This window comes from Manacus vitellinus, unplaced genomic scaffold, assembly GCF_001715985.3.
Source record: "Manacus vitellinus isolate BGI_N305 unplaced genomic scaffold, ASM171598v3 scaffold_0_pilon, whole genome shotgun sequence".
Taxonomy (NCBI): domain Eukaryota; kingdom Metazoa; phylum Chordata; class Aves; order Passeriformes; family Pipridae; genus Manacus; species Manacus vitellinus.
The window spans coordinates 57,558,690-57,585,882 of NW_021938789.1; the positions used below are offsets into that span (position 1 = coordinate 57,558,690).

The 27,193-nt window shown below is 38.4% G+C and overlaps 1 protein-coding gene across 2 annotated transcripts in view; it reads right to left on the reverse strand.

Annotated features, from left to right (window-relative positions):
* INPP4B (inositol polyphosphate-4-phosphatase type II B) overlaps nucleotides 1-27,193 on the reverse strand; it is a 268,967-nt gene that overhangs the window by 106,276 nt on the left and 135,498 nt on the right. For both annotated transcript variants that reach the window (XM_018074089.2, XM_018074095.2), the window contains 4 exons: nucleotides 16,510-16,560; nucleotides 13,119-13,198; nucleotides 5,113-5,224; nucleotides 2,308-2,380 (listed from right to left, as the gene is read on the reverse strand). In XM_018074089.2, coding sequence (XP_017929578.1) covers nucleotides 2,308-2,380; nucleotides 5,113-5,224; nucleotides 13,119-13,198; nucleotides 16,510-16,560 — 316 coding nt within the window. The remainder of the gene's footprint in view (nucleotides 1-2,307; nucleotides 2,381-5,112; nucleotides 5,225-13,118; nucleotides 13,199-16,509; nucleotides 16,561-27,193) is intronic.

Sequence of the window (27,193 nt, forward strand, 5' to 3'; positions counted from 1 at the left end):
ATTAATTCTTGTTAAATTTTCAGTTAAGATGGTCCAGCTGCACAGAATGAAGCCAGAAATTTGCAATACAAAGTTCTGCACTTTATAAACTTGAATTCTGATATTACATTTTTTACAGAGCTGTGCATTTCCCCATACCCATGGCAATGCAGCCAGATCCAACAATGGCATCAGCCTTGGCAAAGAAATCTCAGTATGTAAAACCTCAAAACTTGAACTAAACAACTCATACATGCACCAAGGGTTTACCTTTACTGAAAATTCTTGCATCCTTCCCAGCTTCTAGTACCAACAAAACTGCACGTCATTCATACACAGTGGAGGAGTACATTTTTGGCAGAGCCAATGTGTGCTGCAAGATGCTTAAGGGCAGCCCAGGTACCCATATGAGAAATCCAGTCTCCAGGCAACACAGAGTGCTTTAATTCACATGAAGCCCAGGCATGGAGTCACGCTGGGGGAGAAGTCTGGTGCGTTGGGCAAAGAGGCTGACAGTATAGTAGGGGAGCTAAAACTTTCTAAGAAAACAAATTGGGAATTCAGCAAAAAGACTGGGACTGACAAAACCTGGAACCAGTGCCTGGTGTCAACAGGAAAGTGGAGGCAATGCTGAGGTGAGAAGAGAAAGCCACAAGCACAGGAAACAGACTGAAGAGTAAGTATTTATTAGAACAAACTTCCTGTGGCTGCAAACTCTTTCCAATATCCTGCATGCTGTCATTTCTTGCATATGCAGCTGCAATTCTGCTCTTTCCCTTCAATTCTTTAAAAGAACCCTAAAAAAACCCTACAAAAAAACCCTTCCATGATATGTTTGATTTTATAAACCCCAGTAATGTCGGATGGGATTTAGGCTTCATATTGTGTGTGTGTATATGAGAACAACAAATGCCAAGTGCTGTCTAGATACACTGTGGAATAACATGCAAATACTCTTGACAAAGTGATCTAGACTTCAGTATTCACAAAACTGACATCTACCTTGGAAATTCCAACAAAATACATTCCCCAAACTGCAGCATTTCCCCATCCAAAAGAACTTAACAAAAAAACCTCAATCAAACACACACAATGGAGGCAGCAAACAGGAAGAAATCAGTTGTGAAAGCAACATTTTCTCTGAACAGAAATGTCATTTCTTTAAGACCCACTTATCTGGGTGACATTTGGAATCATAATCAAAGAATGGCTGCACTGAATTAGACCAAATTGTTCAACTGGCTCTGTATCTTGTCTCCAAGAAATGCCATAAATAGATACCTAGAGAGGCAAGATACTCTCCCTGCCTCCAGCTATTTCCACTTCAGGAATTTCTAGAGCCAGATGTAGTTCCTGTACATTCAGTAATTCTCAACTAACATCCTTTCACAAACATATCTAGTCTCGCATTGAACTGACGAAAAGAAAGAGCAGTTCCATAGGAGAAATTTTTCCCTTGCTTCTAATTGAGTCTCAACAGGTCACAGAAAAAAATTACAGCATTCAAACATATATGGAAAAAATTTTGAGAGGGTTCTAGTGCTTCCTTTAAACTGAAAAGCTAGTTGGATAAGTCTGTCCTACGAGAGAAGTCATAGGAAAAAGTTTCAGCAGAGGTTCTAAAACTTCAGTAACAGTTCTCCTCAACTGTATGCAGCAAATACCCAGAATTCTTGACAGCACTGTGGTTTCAGATGACCCATATAACTTATTTGTGACACTGTTACTGCAGAGTAATGGAGATTCATAAACTTGGGCTAATAAAACTTTTATGGTGCAGCATATCAGCATGTAATATTTCTCAGTATAATGAAAGAGAAATAGATCCAGTTTAACACCATACACTCAAGCCCAGAGTTGACCTAGAACTGAGAATGCCTTGCCAACAGCTCCCTTCATTTTAGGACACATAGCTTTCAGATCAAACTGAAACTGCCACTTCATCAACTATGGGAGAGATTAGTTCTCCCAGGTATTCAGTTACAAATAATGTACAATTATTTAACAGAATGTCATGCAATGACATGCCAGAAACTTATGATTCCATGTCCATGGAAGTCACTGACAGACTTGAAAATCATTGAATGGTAAAGATGTGGGTGATGGAAATTTTAGCACTGCTTCAGATAGCATAATTCACATATATTTCCTTGTGTTTCTCAGTAAAATGATACCGTCACACATGCATAAAACATTAAAATACTGAACTTAAACATCTGTGCAACATTTGAAGAGCATTTAACAAGCTCTGACGCAAATCTTCGTGATTTCCTCAGGACCTGACATAGCATTGCAACAGTCACCTTCTACAAATGTTAGAAAACTCACCTGCATTTAATGAGGGCAGGTTGTCTTTCCCACTTATGCCTTCAGTGGCCATACATTCCCGAACCAATGCACACTGCAAAAGAAATACAACCACAAATGCAGCAAATTCAGCTGTCTAAGAAATCCATAGTAGTTTATAAACCATGGGAAAACCATCACTGATGATGTAACTTCTCAGCCCTTAATTATAATTTACACTTTTTTCCTTATATTTCTGTTTCAGTATACTGTAACACAATCTGAATTACAGCTGAAAAAATGACAAAATATGATCAGCCATTCCATAATAAAACAGAAAGGTTTCCTACCAGTGCAGTGGCAGAAGCATGGAGAGATACTAGCAGTTTAGCTTAATAAGTATATGTCTCAAATAAGAATAAATCACTTATGGTTTAAAAAACTTCCTGACAAGTTTTGTGCTTTCAAAGAGGTTTCTTTAAGCAAGGCAGTTTTCACATGCATAGTGTGAGAAAACACTCCATTAATTTTTAAACAAGGGAGAAGTAGGAACCGCAAAAAAGTCTTTAAAATGCGCTCGCGGTTTGCGATTGAAGCAATTTGTTATACAAGTGACCTGGAAGATTTCTTTGATGTTTTATTGAAGAATGAACCAGTGTACACCTATGTTAAACTTAGTAGGAAGTGTATTTTTAATGCTCCTCCTCCACCCAGTCATAAAATAAACCCAGACAGCCTCTAAAGGTGAGAGGGAGCTCTGTCCCCAGGGCTTCCCCAGTTTCTTGAAGTTCTGTTGCACAGCTTAAAGCAGAGAGCAAGACCTGATGTGCTCTCTACCAGTTGATATCTGAAATGGAATTTAACCATCACCTTCCCCTTCCAAGAGAAATTCCCTGCACATAGTTTATCTAATGAGGCAGAAAACCTAGTTCAAAACTTAATTATTTGAAGTAATTCAGTAACTGTACATTCTCACACTTGCATTCTCACAACAAACATATGACTCTAAAATTCAACTAATCTGTACAAACTAAGGATTCTTTTAAAGACCACAGAAAATACATCTGTCACAAGGCTGGTCTTTCTTGACAAGTATTAGAACCCCCTAGAAAGATGCTATTAAAGCCTTCTGTCTCCCCCAGGCTAGACACAGCTCATTAATTACATCTCAAATAATTCTGAAGAGTCTCATTTCACATTTTGAAATGGAAGAAAAATGAAAGAGAAGGTTGTAAAATCAGCTCATGTTGCATATCTCATGGAAGTTCTATAGTTCAGAAAGATTTCACAGAGTTTTTTGGCTTCTTTGGAACTGGTACTAATCATTTATTGTTTTAAAAGGGCATTGAAGTCCTTTGAGACGAATGGTGAAAAAAAAGTGTAAAATCCATCCTCAGAATGTGACCCAAAACCAGACAGGCTTGGTTGAGCAGAAAAGATATCGAAAACAAGTACTTTTCTCAAAAAGTACAGTTTATATTACTTCCAAAAAAAAATGCAGTTCTTCAGTCTACATTCCCTGTGGCAATATTTTTTTTTCCATGAAGAAGAGAATTCACCATAGTATTCAGCAGTACACCATCATACTGCTGCATTCTCTGTCAGTGCAAATGGGGCTGCAGAGCCAGAGATACCAGGAGGAGGCAATTCTGTACAGGCACATCAGTTGCCATCAGTCAGGGGACCCAGTTAAAGACACCTTTTTATTAGATGCAAATCATTTAAACCCAGATTTCCTCATTCTGAGCAGTCATTTCTGTATGTTTTCCGAGCTCAAACCTCTTGTCATCCCAGAGACAGTATACCCATTCCACCCTTCCTCTGCTGGTTCTCCATTCCTCTCAAACCCACTCCCTCTGTATCATCCCCAGCTCCAGTCCCCACTGGTTTTCCCTGCAGCAATGTGCCTACTTCAAAGCTTTTATGGTTTGTCTGAGCCCTTCTGTCCTTCCTCTTGTCCCTCACCATGAACACCCTGACTCAGAATCCCTACACACATCCTCCTATAAACCCTGCCCTATGCTCTGAGGCACCACTGCAGTGTTGTCCCTCCTGCTGGTTTTCCCCACTGCTGTGTGCTCCCATGAAATGCAGCGAAAACCTGTCCCTCTGTGAGGGAATTCACCTCTTCTTTGGCTTGCCTGTCATTCTTTCCAGCCTTTCAGTATTGTGGGCACAGGTTGCACACAAAACTCAACGTGAACAAGATTTCAAGGGCAGAAAACAGAGCAAGGAAAAAAAGTCATATTTATGGCATCTCTATGGACAGTTTTTTGATCACGAGTGATTAAATCATTCAGCTAAGATCCATAAAAGCTATTTTTTTCCTAAAGAAGGGGAGAGACTAGGAAATTCAGGTTAGAATATTACTCTGTGTGTCACAGAATCACAGAATCAGCCAGGTTGGAAGGGACCTCCGAGATCATCAACACCACTGTGGTTACTAGGCCATGGCACTGAGTGCCACATCCAGTCTCATCTTAAAAACCTCCAGGGATGGTGAATCCACCACTTCCCTGGGCAGCCCATTCCAATGCCTCGTTACCCTCTCTGTAAAGAATTTCTTCCTAATATCTAACCTAAACCTCCCCTGGCACAGCTTAAGACCGTGCCCTCTTGCCTTACTGAGAGCTGCCCAGGAGAAGAGACCAACCCCCACCTGGCTACAAACTCCTTTCAGGTAGGTGTATTTTCATGAAAAATCATTTTTAGTTTAGGGAAATTGCATACATAGTACTTTACTCCAGAAATTTTTTATTAAGTTGTTGACCCAATTTGGAATTAGTATTTTAGACATTTGGTACGGTTGATCATTTAATTAACTTGCGCAATAAACTTAGTTTTTACCTTTTGATCTTGGGTATCTGTTGTGATGTGGTCTGTTTCCCCATCCTCCAGCTCTCCCATCTTCACCAGATTGACCTCAATGGTACCAACTGCCTTTCCACCATCAGAAGTTCTGGGAAAAAAAAAATAAAAATATCTGTGCCAAAGAAAACCAACCTGAGCATCAAATTCTTTCAGTAAAAATATTACCAGTAAACATTTAGTCCCCTCTTCATTCTGCATAGCTTCAGTCACCTGCATTAAATTCATTATTGGCAATCATAAACCAAATGTTAACAGTGAGGCAAATTCTTTATGGCAATGAAAGTTTTCATCACAAAACTGAGGATGGGTAAATGCTATAAATGAATCCATGAACGCTGCCAAGTTTTCATTCTAGGCATTATTCTGTCTGTGGACTACCAGAGAAAGGACTGTGACATTGCAACAATACTCCATTTATGACCTGCAATCCCACTGCACAGGACCTCACTTTGTTTTCTAACACAACCTGTGAAGAAAGGACATACTCAGTATAAATAAAACTCCTGTGAAACCAAAATAATGAAACTAATCTGAACATCACTTTTCCCTTCATTGTCTTTTTGCAGAGCAATTATTCAGAATCCATCCCATTTCTTGAAATATAAGGGAGATGACAATACAGTTCCAGGTGAATTCCTTTATTATCATCTCCAAAAAGAGTTTATTTCTAATTAAGTAAAAACAAATATCAATTCAAATTCACATCTCCAAAAAAAGAGTATTGCTCATTACCTTTTGGAAGAGACAAGAGTTTAAACTCTAAAAAGATACTGAATGCTTTTTCAGCTCTTACTGGTAGCAAAGCACCAAGGTTAATGGCACAGTCTATCTCCCCTGGCTTATTCTGAACAGCTGGATTTTTTGAAAGGAAGGAAAGAAGGGTAACAGACCATTTAATAACAGTGAGGAAAGTATAACAACAGGGACCAAGCCAAATAGGCAAAAGGAAATGATGAGAAGAAGTGCATCAGAATTGCAAAAACACAGAGAGGAGGGAGAATCAAAAAAACCCATGTTTGGAGCAATACCGCGTATAACCTCAGGAGTGAAAATGAACAGTGGTGAAGCAGGACAAAGGAATACATAGAAAAGTGATTAGAAAGCTGAAAAGAAAAAGGAACTTTTAGAAACAGGAATATAAGAAAAAAGTGTTTCCCATTAAAAACTGCCACATTTCTAGGGCAATCCATGCTGCAGGAAAACATCCCCTTCAACACTGACGCCCTTCCAGAACTTCAAAAAATAGTCCTCACATTACTTTAGCAAAGAAGGGAAAATCCCCTAAACACCTTTATCCTCATTTCAGCAACCAGGAGAAAGACAGTGGTCCAGTGCAGTGCTACATGGAGGTGCCAGTCCCAGCACAGCCCAATTCCTGCTCCCACTCTGGCACTGAGGGCCCGTGAGCAGCACCACATCCACAGGGATTGTGTCTCCTGCTCTGCCCAGCTCAGCCTTCCCGTGCTGCCTTCTGCAACAGGCAGGCTTTCCCAGAGCACTTGTGCCCCAGGCAGGAGGACCATGTCTCTGCCTTGAGCTCCCACAATTCTCCATAATCTGTATTTGCGCATGGAGTATAAGGTCTCAAATAAATCAGAGTACGCCAGCTCTTTACACTGACTAAAGCTAAGCATATACGTTGGTCTTTTCAGGCCTGGATATATATTTACCATGCTAAATCAAAACCTTCATGCCCTACAGTAAAGTCTCAAAAAATGGTTACCCCCAAGCTTCAAATTTAAATAATAATTTTGGTTGCAAACACTTAAGCACCCAGTAGAATCCACCTATCTTGCAGCTATCCAAATACGTTCTCATGTAAAACCTCGCAAAATAAACGTAATCCTTCATATTTTACGTGTGTCACTTTAAGCCAAATTGATTACCGAAAATAAAATACAGGAACAATGAAAATTAAGCAATTCCAGACAGCCTTGGAATCAGAAACTAATTAACATTAATTAACAAAGTATGCAGAAGAAAAGTAAAAGTTGTGTTCAATGTCCAAATGGTGTTTATGAGCAAAAATACCTAATGATTTTGAAATGCATGACAACAACTTCAGTGTCTTCTGAAAGAAGAACATTCCCCTGACTTGTTATAGCTTAGTGGTTTGACTTCATTTGTTTTCTCCTTCTTGTGTCAAACCAGCACACGAACTAGGCTATGCAACAAATGGACTGCAGCTTCCCAAGAAGAAATGGAATACAACAGATCTTAGCAAAACCTTTAAAAACCAGAGTAAGTGTGTGGTTATAAGACTGAAAATTTTTCAACAGCTTAACCGGTCCTGATCAAAGTGTTAGGTGGGAGACATCATTACCAGGCTGACTTTAATATGCAATAGCACTTTGCTGCTACCCTGGTCTAAAAGGAAAAACCTGCGTTCATTTGACTTCCAGAAGTAACATCCTACTCATTCTTTTTTCAGGGAACACATATTTCTAAGGCCAGAGAGACCAGCAAGTCTGAGACTGACCTACATAAACCAGATCCGATTTAAAACTACATCAGGGTAAATTAAGAGTATAAACAAATGCTGAGCAAAATGGAGCTCAGTTGGCAAATGAACTGATAAAAGCCAACATGGCATGTTGCTGCAGTAAAATAAAAAATAATGGAAATGCTAGTTATGCTTTCTCAGTCCTTGTCTCTTGTTCTTTAGAACACTAAATATTCCCCCTTGCTGCTGTTATTAGAGGCTTGGCCTCTGTATGGCCGTCAGCACTGCATTGCTTGCCTGCATGAGGAGCAATATATATTTGGAAGCTTTCTCCATACATGTTTTAAAAAAAAAGATTGATCTAATTTCACTTTTTTCAATTATTTTCTTCTCAGAATGACTCCTGTAATATTACAATCTGAAACATGCAGTATCTGCAAGAGAAGGTAATGCAACAGAATAAAACTAAACAGTGGGACTGTTGCATTATAGCTGTACTCCTTCCTCCAGTTCTTATCTTCCCACATGGAAATATGAAAACATAATTTAAAAAAATAACAATCCCCAAACCAAAGTTTCTTTTTAATGCTACAGGCACACAAATCAACAAAGAGCTCTATAAATGCCCAGGGCAAAACTGTCATTAGCTGTGTCAGACACTGGGGTTTTAAAACTCCGCTGGTGTGTGACATTCCTCAAAAAGACATGTCATGCATTTAAAACTTTCCAGCAACATCATGGGACTAAAATTTCACTTGAAAGAAAACTAAAAGTGAGAAACAGAAGTGATGCAGTGGGAAAAATAAAAATAGCCAAGCGATCATACTTAAATAGGATAAAAATCTGTATTAGTTTACTTTGTACTAACAGTATTGTGCACACACACACACGGACACAATTCACATAATGTGCCTGGAAAAACGTGAAGAAAATCTCACACATACACACTTTTCAACAGAGTATCAGGAGAGTAATTAATTGGTTTTAGGATACTTCATAATGCATTAGGATAGAACCAGCTTATTTGCTGTAGTTTAATAAAGCTGAAAAGTGCAATCTGCACTCACATGGTGCAGTGAAGATTGTGAGCAATTTGATGCAGGGACAGTCATCCAACAGGAGATACTACAGCCCTGCAGAATAAAGAACTGTACCTTGACAAATCTGCATAGGGACAGTGGGGATGAGGAATACACCAAATAGAATTTTAAAAGTGTCAATGTGAAGAAGCCCATATAAGGCACAAAATCTAGCTGGCTTATAGAGTTGGAAAATTGCCAATTATTTTAGCAGCCTGGGATAAGGAGTAGAAATCATCTCATGTCCATCCACAGAGCAGCTACATTTGAAATAGATTTCTTTACCATCACAACTCCTTAAGGATCACAAGGGCAGTATCAGGGGAGGAGTTAGCCAGGAACAACACTGTGCATCAGGAATATGTGCCCACCTTACTAGTTCTGGACATAACAGGTTGGCCCAGGCATGCAGAGAGAAAGAAGGTAACAAGTTAGTGGTGGAAAAGAAAGGTAGGTGGACTGAGAATGGCAGTCATTTGCCTTCAATGCTGATCTCATCAAGTGGCATTACTGGATGTTGAATATGCAAATTTAAGCCTGCTAATTGGTTCCCTTGGCCATATACCTTTCTTCCAAAAAAAAAAAAAAAGCAAAAAAAAGGTTCAAAAACACAAAGAAAAAGGGAGGCAGACTGCATATTTGCATAGCTATGCTAATTATAAATGACAAAGTGAGTTACTGCATGAGTTACTGCCTGAAAAGCAAACTGCATGACTGAGTCTAGCAGACAGCCCCTTTCTCCAATGCATAATACAAAATAAATGTGATTATTACAGAGTAACATACAGATTGCCATAAAATTAATTTCTCCACTGATGCAATATATTTTGAAATATCCAAGCACAAAACTATTGTACTTGCACAAAAGAATGTTTATTCTGTGAATTCACAGCGGAGCCTACTCCAATTGATACCACTTTTTAAACAAGTCCCCCATAAACGACATTCTGTTGCATTCTAAGGTAAATAAACAAAGTCTTGCAACGTTAAATTCCTTCTGGTTTTTTTTATTTCAATGTACAGTTGATTAAGTTTCATATCAAAACAGGTTTCACCTCAACTGTATTGGAGATTTGCCTGACTTACAAAGGCAAGCTGTTGTTCACCAGTTTCCTTGGGTGGATAACATAACATGAAGCAGTCAAGAAACAGTTTCAGGATGGAGACCAAGTAAAACTAGTTTTAAGCAGACTTCTACTGAATTTTAATAGAAAAAAAAGCAACTATAGTATTTTATAGCCATCATTTGCTAGGGAAGTTATTTCAAGTACATAAACGACTGCAAAAATTACTGTGCCACTTTCAGATTCTCTCTAGTTATTTAAACATTGTGAATGTAACTATTACTGAAGTGCATTTACATGTTTTCTGGCCCACTGAACTACAAGGTGTTGGGAGGGAGGGAAGTTAAGAGGACTTTCTTTAATGAAGTCTTTGAGTTGTTATTTTGAACTTTCCAAAAATAAATATGGTTTATCTCCTTTAGTTAAAGGAAATAAGTTCGGTCCTGTCCAAGAATAATGAAAATAAGACAGCTAAAAAAACCAGATTGCTAGACAAACAGGTATTGTCCAAGAGGTCAAGCACAGGCACACATTTAAAGAAGGTCTGTACAGTACATGACTGACAGACACCACAGACACAATCTCTCAGATAAACTACATCTGCTAAGAAGAGTCCATCAGACAGATGTACTTAATTTTTCCAGAGAACACAAGAGAGCACTATTATCTTTTTCCTTTGCTGCTTCTTACATGTAACTCACTGGAAACCATGCCAAAACTGCCCAAGCTAAAGAGGACTTTCCTGGAAACAGGCAAACTAACACCACAGGGGAAGCAGCTAATGGAAGTACTAACTGCTAGCTTTACAAAAAGCCACAGACCTCAACCAAGCAAAAAACCCATCGCCTTTTGCTGTTCTTAACAGAAAGGTATGGCAAAAACGTCCTCTAAACTGAAACTAAAACTTAAATCAATTAAAGAAACCCCCATCAGTTTTAATTACTAAACTAGCAGACAGTATATGTAACTCTCACTTACAGAGAAAAAAATATGTTTTTTTACAGAGAAAATGTATGCTTTTTTTTTTAATTGGATACACTATATCACATAGTCAATATCAAGAAATATTCCCCTAATGAATAAGGCTTTTGTTTTATTCAATAGTCTGTTTTATCCTGTTCAGCACCACAACCCTGTGAGAAAGCTGGAAGCAAGTGGTGTTGTATTACCACTGCAAAATTAAGCACTGAACTTTATGGAAGGCAATTCTGGTTTTATAAATTTCGTATTGGAAACTGCAATCCCAGGTCTCTAGCAACTAAATTCTTCTGCCAACATCAGTTGTGGACTTTGTCAACACTGAAGCAATTCTACAAATCGACCTGCCCATGTTCTGATGATTAGCTATAGGTGCACACATCCACAAGGAACACTCAGCCACCAGTTTAAGGCACCTTTATAGAAAAAAAAGGACAATCAAAGTAAAAACTTCTTTTGCAGATGTTGTGTAACTTATGTCCCTCGTCACTATTAGGGTACAATGGTGGGAAAAGGGAAAATTAGAGCACAGTTTGTCAACAATAAGGAATTGTAGACGTGTGCCAGCTCTCCACAAAGTAACAGAAAACCACAAGAACATTCTTTAAAAATCACTTTTATATTTTTACACTGCACCTCAGAAAGACAATGGCAGACATAATAACTAAAAAAAGAAAAAAGGAAACAAAGTAAAAAAAAAAAACCAGTTAAAAAGTAACCAGAGTCTATAATTACACCAATATTTACAGGGCACACCACAGAGCTATTTCCGGGTCCTTAAATCTCTACTTCAAATCTAACAAAGGAGTATCTTGATCGCAGGCACTCCCTGGTAAACTCCCATCCAAAGTATATCAACAAGAATTAAATAGAATTGCATGCTTTGACAAGTCACTTGATATATCCTGTGTCCTCCTGAAAGGTACTAATATAATAGGGTGATTAGAGAAAAGCAAGCTTAAATTAGTAGGCTGCTCTGGTTAAGCTGCCATTGAAGGAATGTGCATAATTTCTATTGATTTTCTGCTGCTGAATAGCCACAATCAGGAAACAATCCCACATTTGAAAGGTGAGGACTTTTTTTTCTTTAAAAAAAATATCCAACTAACTAAAAACGACTGTTTACTGTATCTGCAAATTAATTTGAATTGGTACATTTGTGTTCTAACGTTAGCTGAACGAAGAGGACATACAAGACTAAAAATATGAATTAAAAGCCAATTTATTGCTCGTGAGTCACCCATTTTAACTTTTTGCTTACCAATTAAATTGGTTAGATACTTTCCTGAAACTTTACATTCTGTCAGCTACTGTGGCACCTGTCAGAGGCAATCTTTCAGATCAAGTTCTCAATACGTCAGTCAGTGAGGCAAAGTTTGTCCCAAAAAACTAGAGACAACTTGAATTCCTGTATGAAATCATTTATCTAGCCACAGATTTCCATAGAGAGTAGTTAGTTCACATTTTATTAAATTGGTTTTGTTTGTTAGACAAAGTTACCTGCTTGCTAGGCATGGCATTTTCTGTCTTTGTGAGAAATTAAAATCAAAGCATTTTGTTAACTTGGTCCTGTAAACTACACACTCATATTGCTGAAATAGGAAGGCAGGTGCAGTAACAAAATCAAAATACTTCAAGCAGTTTCCATTTCAAAAAAAATGCAGTGTCCTTGACAGAGTGACAGTACCACAACATCACTGAACAGGTCACAACTTGGGCCTTAAGCCAAATTAAGGCTGGCTTCATATGCACAGGATAACAAATGTAACACAATTTTTCTACAGAACCTATGTACAATAGCACAGACAAAAAATACCAGTGTCTCAGTTCTCCTAGTCACACCCACTTTTCTCCCAAAATGTTGCCTGTATAGATACCCAGGGAGTTTGAGCAGTTGCTCTGTGAAGCTTACCTGTACCTTCCCACTAATCCCAAATGAACCTCCACTGAGCTTGCAAAAATCAGCTCAACAAAATCCCAGCAGTGTATAAAGTCCAATGAATTTATTCTGAAAATCACCACCTAAAAGGTTTCCCCTAACCTTCAAACTGTCTTGATTTGTACCTTGATTTATCTTAAGCCATGCAAGACACTTTCTCTTCCTTCAGTGCACAGCTTTAAGAAGTATCTGTTCAGCCCAACCCCAGGTTTTGAACACTGGCTCTGAGTCTCCTGCAGCTCTGTGCCATCATTAATTAGAGTTGTACATCACACCCCCCACCCTCCACAATTTCAGTTTGACTGCACATCAGTGATAAGGTCTCCCTTGAGCCTCCTCTTCTCCAGGCTCCCAGCTCCCCCAGCTGCTCTTCATCTGACATGTGCTCCAGACCCTTCACCATCTTCGTTGCCTTCTTTGGATGAGAAATGCCAAGGGTTATTGATTCAGCTTGGTTTAAAACACAGGAAAACACTTACCTGAGGGTAAGGGTCAACTGTTGCTCCTTTGATTTTACCAGATCTCCTACTCTAAAAGTTGCACAGCCCAAGAAGCTTCTCTAGAAATCGAAGTGGAAAAAAAAAAAGATAACATATACATTAATTTTTCAATTGTTACCTTTTTTGGTCTCACACTTGGAAATCTTTCTTTGGTACCTAGAAAAATACTGCATTTCAATATAATAGTTTGACACTTTATCCACTAGAAATTTTTTACGCATCCATAGCATGATTATCAGTTAATTGGTAAAAATCTGGTTTTATGGGCAGGAACATTTCTTTTCTCCATTAAGAACAATCTGACAACCTGACAAAATAACAGCTTGTAAGATGTAGAGCCACAGGAAAATTTTCATTCAGTACAAGCATTTGCATTTTGCATCTTTTTTTTTTCTATATTTCTAATTTCTGGATTACAAGAAGTGTTAAGTTTTCAGTGTTTTATCAGAGTTGTTCTTGCTATGGTTTTCCCTCAAGCCTTTGGAACTACCATCTACGTATTTCAAATATGAATGTATTTGCAAAGAAGGTATTTTTAAATTGATTTCAGCACAAGTTTATTAACAGAAATGTTATATTTCTCTAGTTCATGGCAGTGTTTGTAAGTACCTGTTTTCTTTATTTCCAGTGTAAAGTGGATCTATTCACTGCGGTACAAGTGCAGAGAAACGTGTTAATGAAACTAGAATGCCTAAAGTTAAATCAAGCTATACCACTATATCTTTTCCTTCTATCAGAATCACCTTCATATGAAAAAAATAGTGCAAAGAGAAAAAAGATTAAATTTTCTTTTGCATTTTGGTTACTTTTTAACCTCTGCTCATATCCTGCTGCACATTGCTAAAATCCCATTTGGTCAACTTGGCAAACAGCAGTATTCTTGCCTTGGGAACAATAGGAAAGAAAATAACAGCCTACAGTCATCTTCTTTGCATTTATCTTTCAAATATACAACTCTGTATCACTTGCTCTGAATAAACTGTAATGAGATCACAAGATTATGTGCAATTGTTGCAATAAAACAACAAGAACTACACGAAGTTGAATTTTTATTACACAACACTAATTTTACTCTACTGTTGGAATGGTAAAGTAAAATTCCAGGCTAAATTATATACATTTTTGGATATATAAATTAAAGAAGAATCAAGTCACTCTGAGTCAACACGGGCTGCACGCAGAGCACAATTTACCCCTTCAGGGAAAAAGAGAAAAGAAACTGTTGCTACTGAGAAGTGTAGTGAAAAAACCGGTCAGCCCACTTTCCTTTGGGAAAGCCAGCTGGATACTGAGTACTGGAATGTGAATAACAAAACTCTACACTAAGATTGGCCTTCTTCCATATAAAATGTACAGTCCAAATCCCAATTCTGAAATTAGGTAGGCACCAACACTGGTCTCCAGTTTGGTAAACTAAACTATCAGTTATGGCTTGTTCCTATCAACGACACAGGCTTAGATTTCCTACACTTTTATTGACAATTAAAGCAGTAAAGGAAAAAAACCATAAGTTGAGAGTCTAAGGAAGGCTGGGAAAACAGTGGATTTGGAATATGAAGTAAGGAAGCAAAAAAGGCCTGTAGGATATATAGAGACAATTAGTGCAGCCATACCAGCAAAGATCACAGTTAGTTTTCACTGCCAAAATGAAATGTCCTTTTACAAGAAAGACATCCCGGAGCGACACACAGTGATGCACAGCCTTGCAAAAGTGAACACACAGATAGTTCTGTCTTCCTTTACATCAGTCAACATGATGGTGTTTCTTCACTAAAGCTCTGTGGTCACACGGCCAGCTCAGATTATTTATCTTCTTACAAGAGCATATCCTTCTTAGTACAGTAAGATCACATCCCCCAGCACGGTGTCTATATGGCAGCCTTTATTCTGGCATTTCATGACATTTGAGTGCTTGTATTTGAAACCTGGCCATTTGGAAAGGGGGAGAGGGATATTTGGAATGAAACTGATATAAGGTTGGGTCACCTGGGGCTTCTGTCTTCAGCACAACAGAACTATAAATCCATTTAAGGATCCTAAGTCAGAGTCCTCATGCGATCAGGGCCAAGAACACTGCTCTCTTACACAATCCAAGAGCTTTGGATTGCACCCACTAACCATCTCTGAGTGTCATATCTAGTTCTCCAGGGTCATGAAATTAAACATGAATAATTTTATGGGCTTAAAACTGTCTACTTAATTGTCTGCTTCATATTTTTATGTTTATTTAGAATAAAATTTTCTTTGCCTGACAACACAAGAGGTATTTGCAAAATCAAATAAAATTTTAAGTTATCCCAGGACCCAAATGAAGAGAGTTATGCTAATGTTCAAGGGTTGTAATCTCAAACAATACTGGAGAAAACTTTTTCCATACTGATTTAGATGCAAATAATCTACTCTGGGGTTTGAACTGGCAGTCTACAAACTGGACATGTGACTTGGAGAGGCTTGAAAAGTAGGCTTTAAACAGAATTGCTGCTGTAATACTAATTGCAGAGTAATGTTCCTCTGTAATTTTGCTAGTGTTGTACTTACAATTACAAATCTTAAGATAGGTGACTCAAGTAGTTTGATGAATAATCTCAGCTATCCAAAGAGAAAAGTCTCTAGAATAGCTATATGAGAAGTTGAAAGACACTGATTACTTCACTAAGGTTGAACTTGCTGCCAAGCTACAGATTTTTCCAACACTAGCTGAAGTCTTGAAAACTATGCCAAGGAATCACTGAAAAGGCAGAAAAGTCAATACCTTAGGTTAAAAATTTAAAAAAATAGTTATTTGATGTTTTTGCAGATGTAGACCTAATACTGCACCAGATGGTTTTTGGCCTTTTAGACAGCTCCAGCAGGACCAACATTTTCCACCCCCATATTATCTGGGAGGTTTTAGCCTTCTCAGACCCAGAAATGACATCCCAACACTTTTGTCAGAAGTTCTACACATCTGCACGTAAAAATAAGTCCTCTATACATTCTCAGTAAAATTTCTTAAAAGGCAAACCAAAGGCAACTTCTCCTGCAGAACATTTACACTCCACACACCAGAAGGTGACAGGCCAGGTTCACTGAGGCAATGCCATTCCAAGCTCTCAGTCTCACCCAGATTGCTTGCATGGCAGTAGTGGGAAGTTTAGATAGTTGTGCTTGCCTCAGGATAACTGCAGTTGAAAAGGATTCTCCAAAAAGATGTGAATGGGATCGCATCAATCACTGAGACCATCACTCCTGCCTCAATTATTTTATTCATTTAACCCAACTTCTGCTATTAAAAAAGCTTGTCAGCTCCTGTTTAGCAGTGGGTGTCTGTGTCTGCTGATGAAGTAAAAAGAAAATTTTAAAAAATTAATTAATCAAAGCAATTGCTTACCCCAACATCTGCTCTTGGTTCCTTGTGATCAGGTAGGACACTGGTGCGGACCTGAGGGGTAGGGAGGGAAAGCAAACAAAATGTTACTTCTTTGTTGTTACATTCCAATAAGAATGTGAGAAGTGTTTATGCATTTTTTTCCTCATACTCATTTTGGAGATAAATTTAAATGGAGATATATATGCATAAATAATTTAATAACAATTAATTTAATTGAAATAATTTAAGTACAATATCTGCTGGCTCCTGTGGAGAAAGTCTCTCACCACTACCCATTTATCATTCTGAACTTTCCTGATCCTCTAAAGGGAGAAGGGTTGTGCTCAGTAGTTCCTTTCCTAAAATCAGACTCTTTGGTTCTAACCTGAATGACAGAATTCTTCATCTAGAGGCATTTTCTGGAACCAAACTTTTCAACCACAAGTGAAAGAACACAGTACATTAAAAGTTATTTTCTCCAGACAAATACTTGCCTTTGCCAGCTGATCTGCAGCAGAAATTCTGACCCCACTCTCACTCAATGTATGGCCCTGCCTCCTCCTCCCACTTGCTGAGCATCTCTGAACTGACAGATGTTTGTAGGCATTCACAGAAGAAAAGCCTCTGAATTCTCCCCTCCACAGGACCTGCAGTTGCCCTTGTATTTTCTGCAAGGTGGAGCTGCCGTTGGACACAACTACTTCCATTTCACATGAACAAATATGGGACTTAGTTCTGTATTTCCAAAAATACAATACAGGTTGGGAAGGGGGGGTATCTTTAGTGTCTATATAATTTCATTGTTGAGTGTGGTTGAGAACAGAACTGATTAAACAGAAAAAAAAAATAGATAGAAAAAGTATAAGAAAACCTCTGTAAGACCTCTAACATGGTCTGCCTGAGCCAAAACAGCCCATTGGAATAACTTACTGGTAAAAGCAACACACAAGGGAGAATGTACTGAGCATCCACATCTGTTTGATTATCTAGCCTAAAAAACATATATTCATTTACAGCACAGCCCCACAAGGGCAAATTTTTGGGTTGGTTTCCAAGTAAAAGTCAAACTCATTTTGCAAATCTCTCAGCAAAAGACTAATTTTGTCCATGCCCCAAAAATATGTCCCTCAGTTCTTCTATTCTAGATGCAAATTGCTACACAAAAAGAAACCTTTCTTTAAAGCAAAGATAATTTTAATTGTCTGTTTTTTATTCTAAATACATGTTGTTAGAAAGCACCAATCAAAAGTCTGCCACAAGACTTGACAATGTAGAACCATGGCTTTTCTCAGTCAGCTCTTATCCCCTGATTCCCTCCACTGAGACTTTTTTCCCCACAAAAGCCTGAAGATAGTAAAAAAAAAGCTATAATTAGTTTAATGAGGGCCAGCATACTTTAGAAATCTGTGGGAGTCCTCATTTGGATGCAATTTTACATTTAAATTTTCCCCAATAACATAACATCAGCAACTCCAAGGCATCTGGCTTTCCACAGAAAATGAGTACAAAATTTTCAAGGCAACGTTTGTATCTAAAATTTACCTTTAAATGCTTCAATTCACAAGTTAAAATAAGTGCTGATATTTCCTTGCTGGTGATGCATATCTTACCCTTTTGGAGTTGGGGAAATAACTTAGTCCAGATCTGCTTCTTACAAGAAAGATACGGTATGAATGCCAGGCCAAAAATGCTATGTCATTTTAAAATGCTAAAAAGTTGTTCCATGTGCTAGCCTTGAACAGGTAACACCTGGCCCAGCATGCAAGGGTGGTATTTTAATTTCTAATTATTATGGATATTTATTCAAGAAACACAAACAAATAATTTAAGAATGAACCTTTCTCTTCATCCCTGACTTATAGGAGATATATTTGTAACCCAGCAGCAGTTTAGCAAGTATTTTAAAACGTGTACATGTTTTTGCATGATACTAAGGTATGCTTTGCAGCAAGAGAAAGCTCAAGTATCTTTTATGCTTACTGAAATCAATGGATTAAATCAATAGAACACACATTTAGAATCACAGAATATTCATTCCTTCTTTTGCCGGATGAAGTCTCAATTCAGGAGAACATATTTCTATTTTTCTGACCCAGCAGAGGATTGGAAAGGGATGCCAACACCTGACTCACCTGCAGCCTTCCATATAACAAAAACTTATTTCTTAATTCCAAATGAAGTTAAAATATGGAAACAATTTCTGTTGGTTTTTTGCATACTTTTTGGGTTGGCTACATGTTTGTTTGTTTTCACCTGGTTTTAACTGCTTTATACCCAGTAGTTGTACAGCCAAATGTAACACTGTGGTGTTTGGTGGGACTGACATTAGACTGAACCTCATTTCTCTCTGATACCCAATTTCCTTTAAAAAGAAATGTATATCTTGATTCGAGTGTGTGTGCAAATACATATAACTTTAAAAATAGTTTTATTATTTAATATTTATTAAAAAGAGAAGTCACATATGTGTATGCCTATACATACATGGGAGCTATAGTCTGATCCCTTTAACGTCTATTGGTTGAGTTCCCAAACAAACTCTCCTAATACAGCAATTATCAGGGTCCCATTACGAGGTGTTCACATAGGCCCAAGCAAACCTCATTATAAACACAGTCGGACAGCTTGTAACCAATTATAAAACATAAGAAACAACTCAGCTCTAGTCCCAATCCACAGAATAAAAGAGGAAAAAAAGGAGAGAAATACAAAGGATCTGAAAGACCAAATATCCTCCCAGTGCAGACTATGCTGAATTGGAAGGGACCTGCAATCGAATCCAACTCTCAGCCCCGCACAGGACCATCCCCAAGAGTCACACCATGTGACTCTACTTTTTAAACCTCCTCACAAACCAGCTTTTCCCTAATGGTACCAACAGTATTCTAGAATAACTATATAAATGCAAACAAGAAGTCAGATTTTAATCCCAAGTAGCCACTACTCTGTTAGAATTTCAGTTTTCTCATTAGTTGTTCTAGGTTTTCCTGAGCAAAATGCAAACCTCTGGATGGTGACTTTATTCACAACTGGGGTAAGACCACAATTCACTGCAGTAGCACACACTACAGCTTTACTCTTCCAGACAAGAGATGTATGAAGAGATCAAAGAGGTATGCAAGAAAGACAGCTTGTAACCTAAGCTAAATGCAAAATGTTTAGGGCAAGTATTCATTCCAGTGATTCTGTTTGTCAAATAACACATTTATCTTGTATACATCACAGCTGCCTGTACCAGGAAGAACACCAGTGAACTACAGTGAATATCATGATACATTTAATTTTATTCAAGTGTCATACAGAACAATGAGTAGCAATGAGCAGCTATCCTTATACTTTCTAGTACGTTTATCACAGACATATCTGTCCAATCCCTCTAGGCATAAATGCTAAATTCAGCTTTAATTAGCTGTCCTTTAGTATAAGGCAGTTTCATGTGATTGAAAAGAGCATTTCTGTTTCAGTCATTTCTGGCAGTCTGGGCCACATCCACACACCGTCAAAGTTCAGAAAATTGAATCATTATCATTACCGAATCTTTTGTGCCTGCCCTTAATTAAGGACTTTGAATTTCAGTTTATGATTAAAAACCACGTTTTGCAAACAAATAATGCTAGATCCTTTTCTTAGTTACTCTAGATTTTACTCCATCAAATCAACAGTGGCTTCCAATAATTCCCAGTACTCACTGCTGTTGGCTGCTTAAACGCACTACTCTGTCACCACCTCTGTTGTTACATGACAACTAAGTACAAACCACATCAGGCAAGGCATAGGATTAAAGAGACTACTGAAAGTAGTTACTGGAACATTGACTTATGCTCTTTCAGTACAGCACCCTCCAGAAAAGCATTCACAGCTTCAGTATAACTCTGGCAGTCATGTAGGAACACAACATGCAAAGACACATTTACCTGGGTGTGCTCTGGGACCGTGACCATCTGCACCTTTCTTTCCCCCACAGGGAAAAAGGACTCTGATCTCTGCTAACACAGCCACCACAACTCCACAGACAGCTGCTATGGACAGTCAGCCCCATCCTCACCACCACTACCTGCCTGCCAGGCAGCACCACCCATCAGAGTCAGGGAGAAACGACATTTCTTGGCATTTCTCAGTCTGAGAAGTTGTAGCTTCATGTATATCTGCTGGACAAGCTGAAAATGCTGAAATTGCTGCTGGGTTCTGCAACAACATCGGTCAGCTTTTATAGGATAGGATCCATTCCAGTGCATGCAGCAAATTAATTTTTAAAAGAAGATATTGTACATTCACCAGCTATTTATTTTCATCATATAGATTAACAATTTGCTAAATAGTTCAATCGACATGTCGTAGTCAGCAAAGTAAAACACTTCCATCAATACTTTGTTGGATATGTGCTTATTGGATGGAGGACAATGTCAATACAGTAATTTTCCAACCTTTAGTGCATAATTATTTCTAAGAGTCCATATAAAGTAAAAGAGAAAATCTTTTCCCCTTAGGCATGTAAGCAGTACTGCAGGGTTTACAGTTCCAGTGGAAAAGTTACTGTGCAGAGACACTACACAAATGTTAAAACTGAGTTAAAGATGAAACAAATAAAGGGAACATAAGCTATAGCAACTTATTGCAATGCTTTTGCAGTGTTATAATATACATTATTATTATCTATTATTTAAATTCAAAATAAAAATTATAAAACATCATATGCATACATTTCCCTACTATAGATAGTACTGAATGCATAGGGAAAATAATACTTGCTGTGGACCAACTTGACAGTTTCATGTGTTTATTTAGCTGAAAAGGTCAAACAGAAGGACAGGCCTATCTGTGTATGACTGGATACTTTTTAAAGGCAGTGTTCAATCATAACTCTCTTGCAGTGTGGAATCAGAATCTTTCACTTGTGCAGAATTCACACTATGTATGAGCTCCAGGCATCCTTTTCAAGACTTAATATGAGGATAATAGAAAACACATACTTCTCAGTCTCTAAGAATCAGCATAAACTGCTTGTTATGCAGACTTCTCTACAGTCAGATATCTTTTTCTGTGTAGGCTGCACCTTTCTATGCTTTCTAGAGAAGAGTAATAACACATGGCAGAAGAGAAGCATTACAAGATCCCCCCGAGCAAAGAGTGAGGTTAACAGAATTTAACAGCTTATGTAGGTGCATAACTAGGTGTATGAACAATGAGCAGAAAAGCATAAAAGTCTTCAATATTTGATTACAAATACAGTTTTGTTTATTTTTACATTTTGGGCATTTGATCAGAACTGCCTTAAAAAAACCCCCACAGTTCAAAAAGAACACATTACTTAGGAAATCCCTGTGTACTGAGTGCACCGGTAATACCAACATAAAATGCAGCAACAAAAACCATACCAACTCTGCAACATCCACGTGGGAGCTGGAACAGACCAACTGACAGAAAAGATCTACACATTATGAGTGCTTTGGGGCATGCTACAGAGAGTCAGATCTAACCCAGTAAGACTACTTAACTCAATCTAATTGCCAGCCATACCAGAGCTCTATCACTTTGCACTGTGCCTCTTATGGAAAAAAACACCAACCATATCCATACAACGGCTCACTGTAGCTCCAATTCCAAGAGGCGGCTCCAGCTTGGGTCCAGGGCCCAACTCAGCATGGCTCACAGCTCCAGTTGCTGACACTCAGTCTGAAAACTATCAAACACAGCTAAGAACTGACTGTACAGGTGATGTGCTAAGAGGAAAAAAGGCAGCTCCCATTAATGGTCTTTCCCCCCAAAGCACTAAGATCACACACCCAGCTTCTTCCTCAGCACGCTCCAAACCTTAAAATCACAAAGCTGAAAAGCACACATTTGGAAAAAAGTTGTAACAACCCCCTCATATTGGGGTCTGTTCTCTTCCACAGCTATTCATACAATAACCCGTGAAGGTAAAGTCCTAAGTTTGATTTGTCTCTTGATGTCACTGGAAATAAGAAAAAGCTGTCAAATTTATCCATGCAAACCTAAATCATCTTTAATACGTTTTCGGTGTACACAATGAAAAAATGAAAGGAAGAAACTGTTTATTTACCTTGTTAACATAGCACACAGCGTGAGCACTGGATTCAATTTTTTTAACCTATTTGAAACAGCTTTTTATTTTCTACAGAGAAAGATCTGTCAGTTGTAAGGCTATATGAGAGATTAAAAGTGACAGAGAATAATGGTCTTTATAAATTAGAGATAATTAACATTTGAGTCTTAGCATCATTAAAAATAGATGTTCTTCTGCTACCAGTAATTCATTTGCTCTCTATTGAAATTTGGGGTACAGATACTCTGCCAATATCAGTTGCTGCAGAACACTGCTTTTCAAGGAGAGGGAAAAGCCATGTATTGCTGCACCCAGTAAAGCCTGAGCTAAGAGTCAATGCAGACCCGTGCTGCAAAGCATTCTTGTTTGGCATGGTGAGCTCACCATCACTCCCCTCCTGAGCGGCTCCGAGCAAAACGTGACCTTTGCACTGTGCTTTCAGTGCACAACTTGCACCCAGGAAGAAACACCTACAAGTGATGGTTCAAGCACTGCAGGGATCTGAAACACCACCAGTTCTCAGTTGCAGTGACAGGGAAGTGCCCCAGCACTCACCTGCTCCGAATCCCCCCCGGGGATAAGCACTGGCTGACAGAGAGCATCGCGTTGCTGTTTGGTTGGATGCTTATTAGTCAGCTGCTTTTTTCAAGCAGTCGAATTTTTGCAATCAATGACCACTAGCAGCAAACTAATGGAAGTGCAGGTTTTTTCCTCAATCTCTCAGGTTTTTTGAACAAAGCCCAATCATGTGAAGCAGTTTTCTAAAGTCTGAATAGGTGTTGAATAGTCTAGGCATTTCCTCAGTTACAATTTTAACAAAATATAATAAAACAACATGTTTTGAAGTCCATAGCCATTACAATCAGCCGGCAAGCCCTTCCACTTCCCCATCATAATTTCCAGGAATGACCCCCTTAAAGTCTGTTTCATACTGGGAACAATCTGCAAAATTTGAAAAGGAAAAATCCCCTTCAAAGTGCTCCTGATGCCTGCTCTTCCCTGCTTTCTTGCACTGCAAATTCACAGAAGGCAAATTCTGGCTTCTGTCAGTAAGCTACTGATGCAGCATTCCTAAGCTCTTTTGGCTATTCATTTACAAGGGCCAGTCAACAGGGAGTTGTTACTTGCTCAAATCCAAATACCTCAGGCTGGTTATTGCAATTCCACTACCCAAAAAGCACTGAGACTGACTCCACAATCCCAAAAAAGCAGCAGTTAACTGCAGCCAAGGAAATCCAGATGTTCTGACAAATTATATCCCAAAGAACACTCACTCCAGAATGATTAAGAAAACATGACCTAGGAATATACATAGGCTTTTTTATCACACTTTTTCACCTCACTCCCCCTACACCTAGCTGTGCATATTGCTTCTGCAGAATGTGACTATCTGGCAATCTCTCAGTCTGTCTGTCTGTCTGTCTTGCTCCCCTGACGCAGCAGACTATAACCCAAGCGTTCAAGCAGGAATTTCAAGGAAAAAACGCATTTCTAGAATGCAAGATTTCAGCACTGCTCACAGGGCCTGAGGTAGCTGGGTAAAAAAAGAGGAAAAAAAGTATCTCGTTTCCATATGAGTATCTGAGAACTTGTGCCAAAAAAAACATGCTAGAGAAGCCAAGGAGAAAACTTTTACTCTAATTACTTATTTCAGGGGAGACTTGAGAGGATAGAAGCCAAGGGTGGTGAAAAGCACAAACAGTTGTCTGATGCACAGTCAGTCAACTCAGTCTCACTTCAGCACATGATGCACAACATGAATTAAGGCAAATATTGCTGGACTGATCAGATGAGCTCAACAGCAATATAAAATTTCTAGAACACGATCTTCTGCATCAAAACTTCAGTAAAATTTTCACTTTGACTCTGAATATCTTGACAAAATAAATCAAAATCCTTTTTTTCCTTTACTGAATAAAGTCTTTTCTTGAGTATGCTAAAATCTGCATTCCATAACTTGTGTCTATTGCCATAAAAAGTGCATAAAAATCTTACTATAAATTAAACACAACACCATTTCCACTGATGAGCCAGTTACAAGAAATAGGATTTATATTTGCATCTTGTAGAGGTATTTCCAACACTCCCAGTTCCTCAACAGATTGCAACATCCACTCAAATGGCAAAAGGTTATGCAGGTATTAAACATAGAAAAAAAGATCTTGCTGCCTTAAACAAGTCCAGACCTTTCAATACTCTGCACAAAATATCCCTGTCTTCTGACTCATGGGAGGAGTTGAAAAGGAGAACTCAGAATTTAAAATGTGACTGGAGCAGTCATATCTCCACTACACACCCCTCCAAAGTTCCCTCTAGAAGCTGGTATTATCCCTCTGTCAACACCTGAATGCACTGCCAGCTGGGGGCCTTAAATTCAATATTTTGAATGAGTTACTTTTATGTGAGGTACTGAACTAACCAAATATCAGCTCCTGCAGAAGCAAAAAGTCATCATAACATTACAAAAAAAAATAATTTGAAGATTTTATATCCCCTGTCACCTGTTTTTAGGTAACTTCTTAACATAAGTTTTTAAATTTTGAAATGAACATTTTAGAGCAATTATGCTCAGCGAGTCAGTCTCGACCTTCTTCATTTCCCATTGGGTGTCTCCCACGGAGAATTCCAGCAGTGGATTTTCCCTGCAGTTACTGCTACACGCAGCTGCAGCAGTGGCATCACCAGAAAGAACTTTTGTGAAGACTTAAAATGATTAACATCAATTCCCTACAGTTCTGTGCCATGTTTACAACAGGGCCATCCATTTGGATACTGGACATCAGTGAGATGTTGACAGATGCACAGAAAGCCGCATATGAAAGAATATGAGCAGAGCACACATTTTCTGACTAACCCCACTCCCCTCAAAAGCAGTCATAAAAGTTTGAAAAACAACCAAGAGTCTGATATTTTCAATAAAAAGAACTATTGGCAACACAGGACTGTAAAAACCTTCAGGTCATTTGTTTTAGTATTTTGCTGTCACAGACACCACATAATAAAACTCCCCCTATTTTTGAACTACACCTTGAAATTACTTTAATTTCTTCTCCCTCCCTTCTGACTGGAAGGTCATTCAAAAAAATGATTGCAATAATAGTTCAGAGTAATTTTCTAATTTGTTGCCCAGCATTATTCACGGGGAGTTTATACTCATTTGCTCTTCTGCCAACATGGTCTTTTAGCTAAGTAATTATTTTCTGTTCCTCAGACTGGTCTCCTGATGTATTAATAAGAAAGGAATCATATGCCATCTCGTACTTCATTTTGTTAGGATAATAAGCCAAGGTTTTCCAATACGCTGTCAGACAATAAGCTTTCCATTCCCCAGATCATGCTACATGTTCCAGTCCTATTCATCTTTCTTGAACACAAATGATCCAATTACTGACAGCTTTCCAGAAACGGCCTAACTTGTGTATATGGAACAGAGCTCACTGGATTCGTCTGGGAATCAATCCTGTTTGCCTCTCTCCACTGCATTGGATCTGCTGCTCAGTCACATTTTGAACAACCAATTCACCTGTGTTGTCCTTCACACAATTTGTTTCTGATGCATGAAGTCTTTGCTCATCCAAAAAGTTAACGTTCGTAGAAAAACACAAGGTCATGTACTTTGAGACTACTGTATTTCATCTTATTTCTATTATTCCTGAGTGAGTGCCTTGAAGCAGTTCCATGGGTAAAGAATTGTATCAGCTTTTCCCTTCGGAGAACTAAGGGAACTTTCTGCACACAACAAATTTTTCTCTAATATGTGGAAGCTGAAGGACTCTCACATAAACATCCAGAAAAGCAAGGAAAACAATATTCATCAATAAGGACTTTTTTTTTTGTACTTATGACAGTTTGTGATGATGTTTAAAAATAGTTGAGGCTAAGGTCTGGTGGTGTTATTACCTAATGGATGGTAATTCACTTATATTTCAGGCAACTATGGGTAAAATTGCTCTTCAGATTTACTGAGGTAGAAGGCATAAATATAGGTTAGACAGACGAGAGGGAGCACATAAATTTTTGGGGGGCTTGCTACAAGCTCTATTTGCTCTGCCTTAGTAGACAGGATCTATCTATTAATAAAAGTGCATTTTAACAAGCTTATAGCTGTACTTCCATAGATAATGGCCCTTCCAAGCTGTAGAACTGCAGTACTGTCATGAGAATTACTATTGTGTCCAGGGCTCCCACGTGTTTCATCCATATTGCTAACAATCCACGCTTGAGGGGAGCAAGGAATTTTCTCACAAAAGCCTCCAGAAGATCCTGGGAAATCTCCCCAGCTATCCAAATATAAACATTTCCAAAACTGTCTACAAAGAAAATACGTACAAATTCCTTTTTTCATTTGACAAGGCATTTTGTTCTTGGACTAAAACAGTTAAAACCTGCATAACTGGAATTAAATTCTTAAGTATGTAAATGCTAAAACAAATAACCTCCTGATCAGCCATCTTTAAACAAACAGTCTTTGATAGTGCTCTGCCCTTTGCACAACCTCCCTCTCTTCTGACATGAGAAACTGAAAGGGGGGTTATTTATTTATTTATTGAATAAATTCATTGCTGGCTTCAGAAGTGGTTTCAAGACAAACACACCATCTCCCTCACAATCTAAATTAGTTTCTGCTTTAAAGGAAGAAGC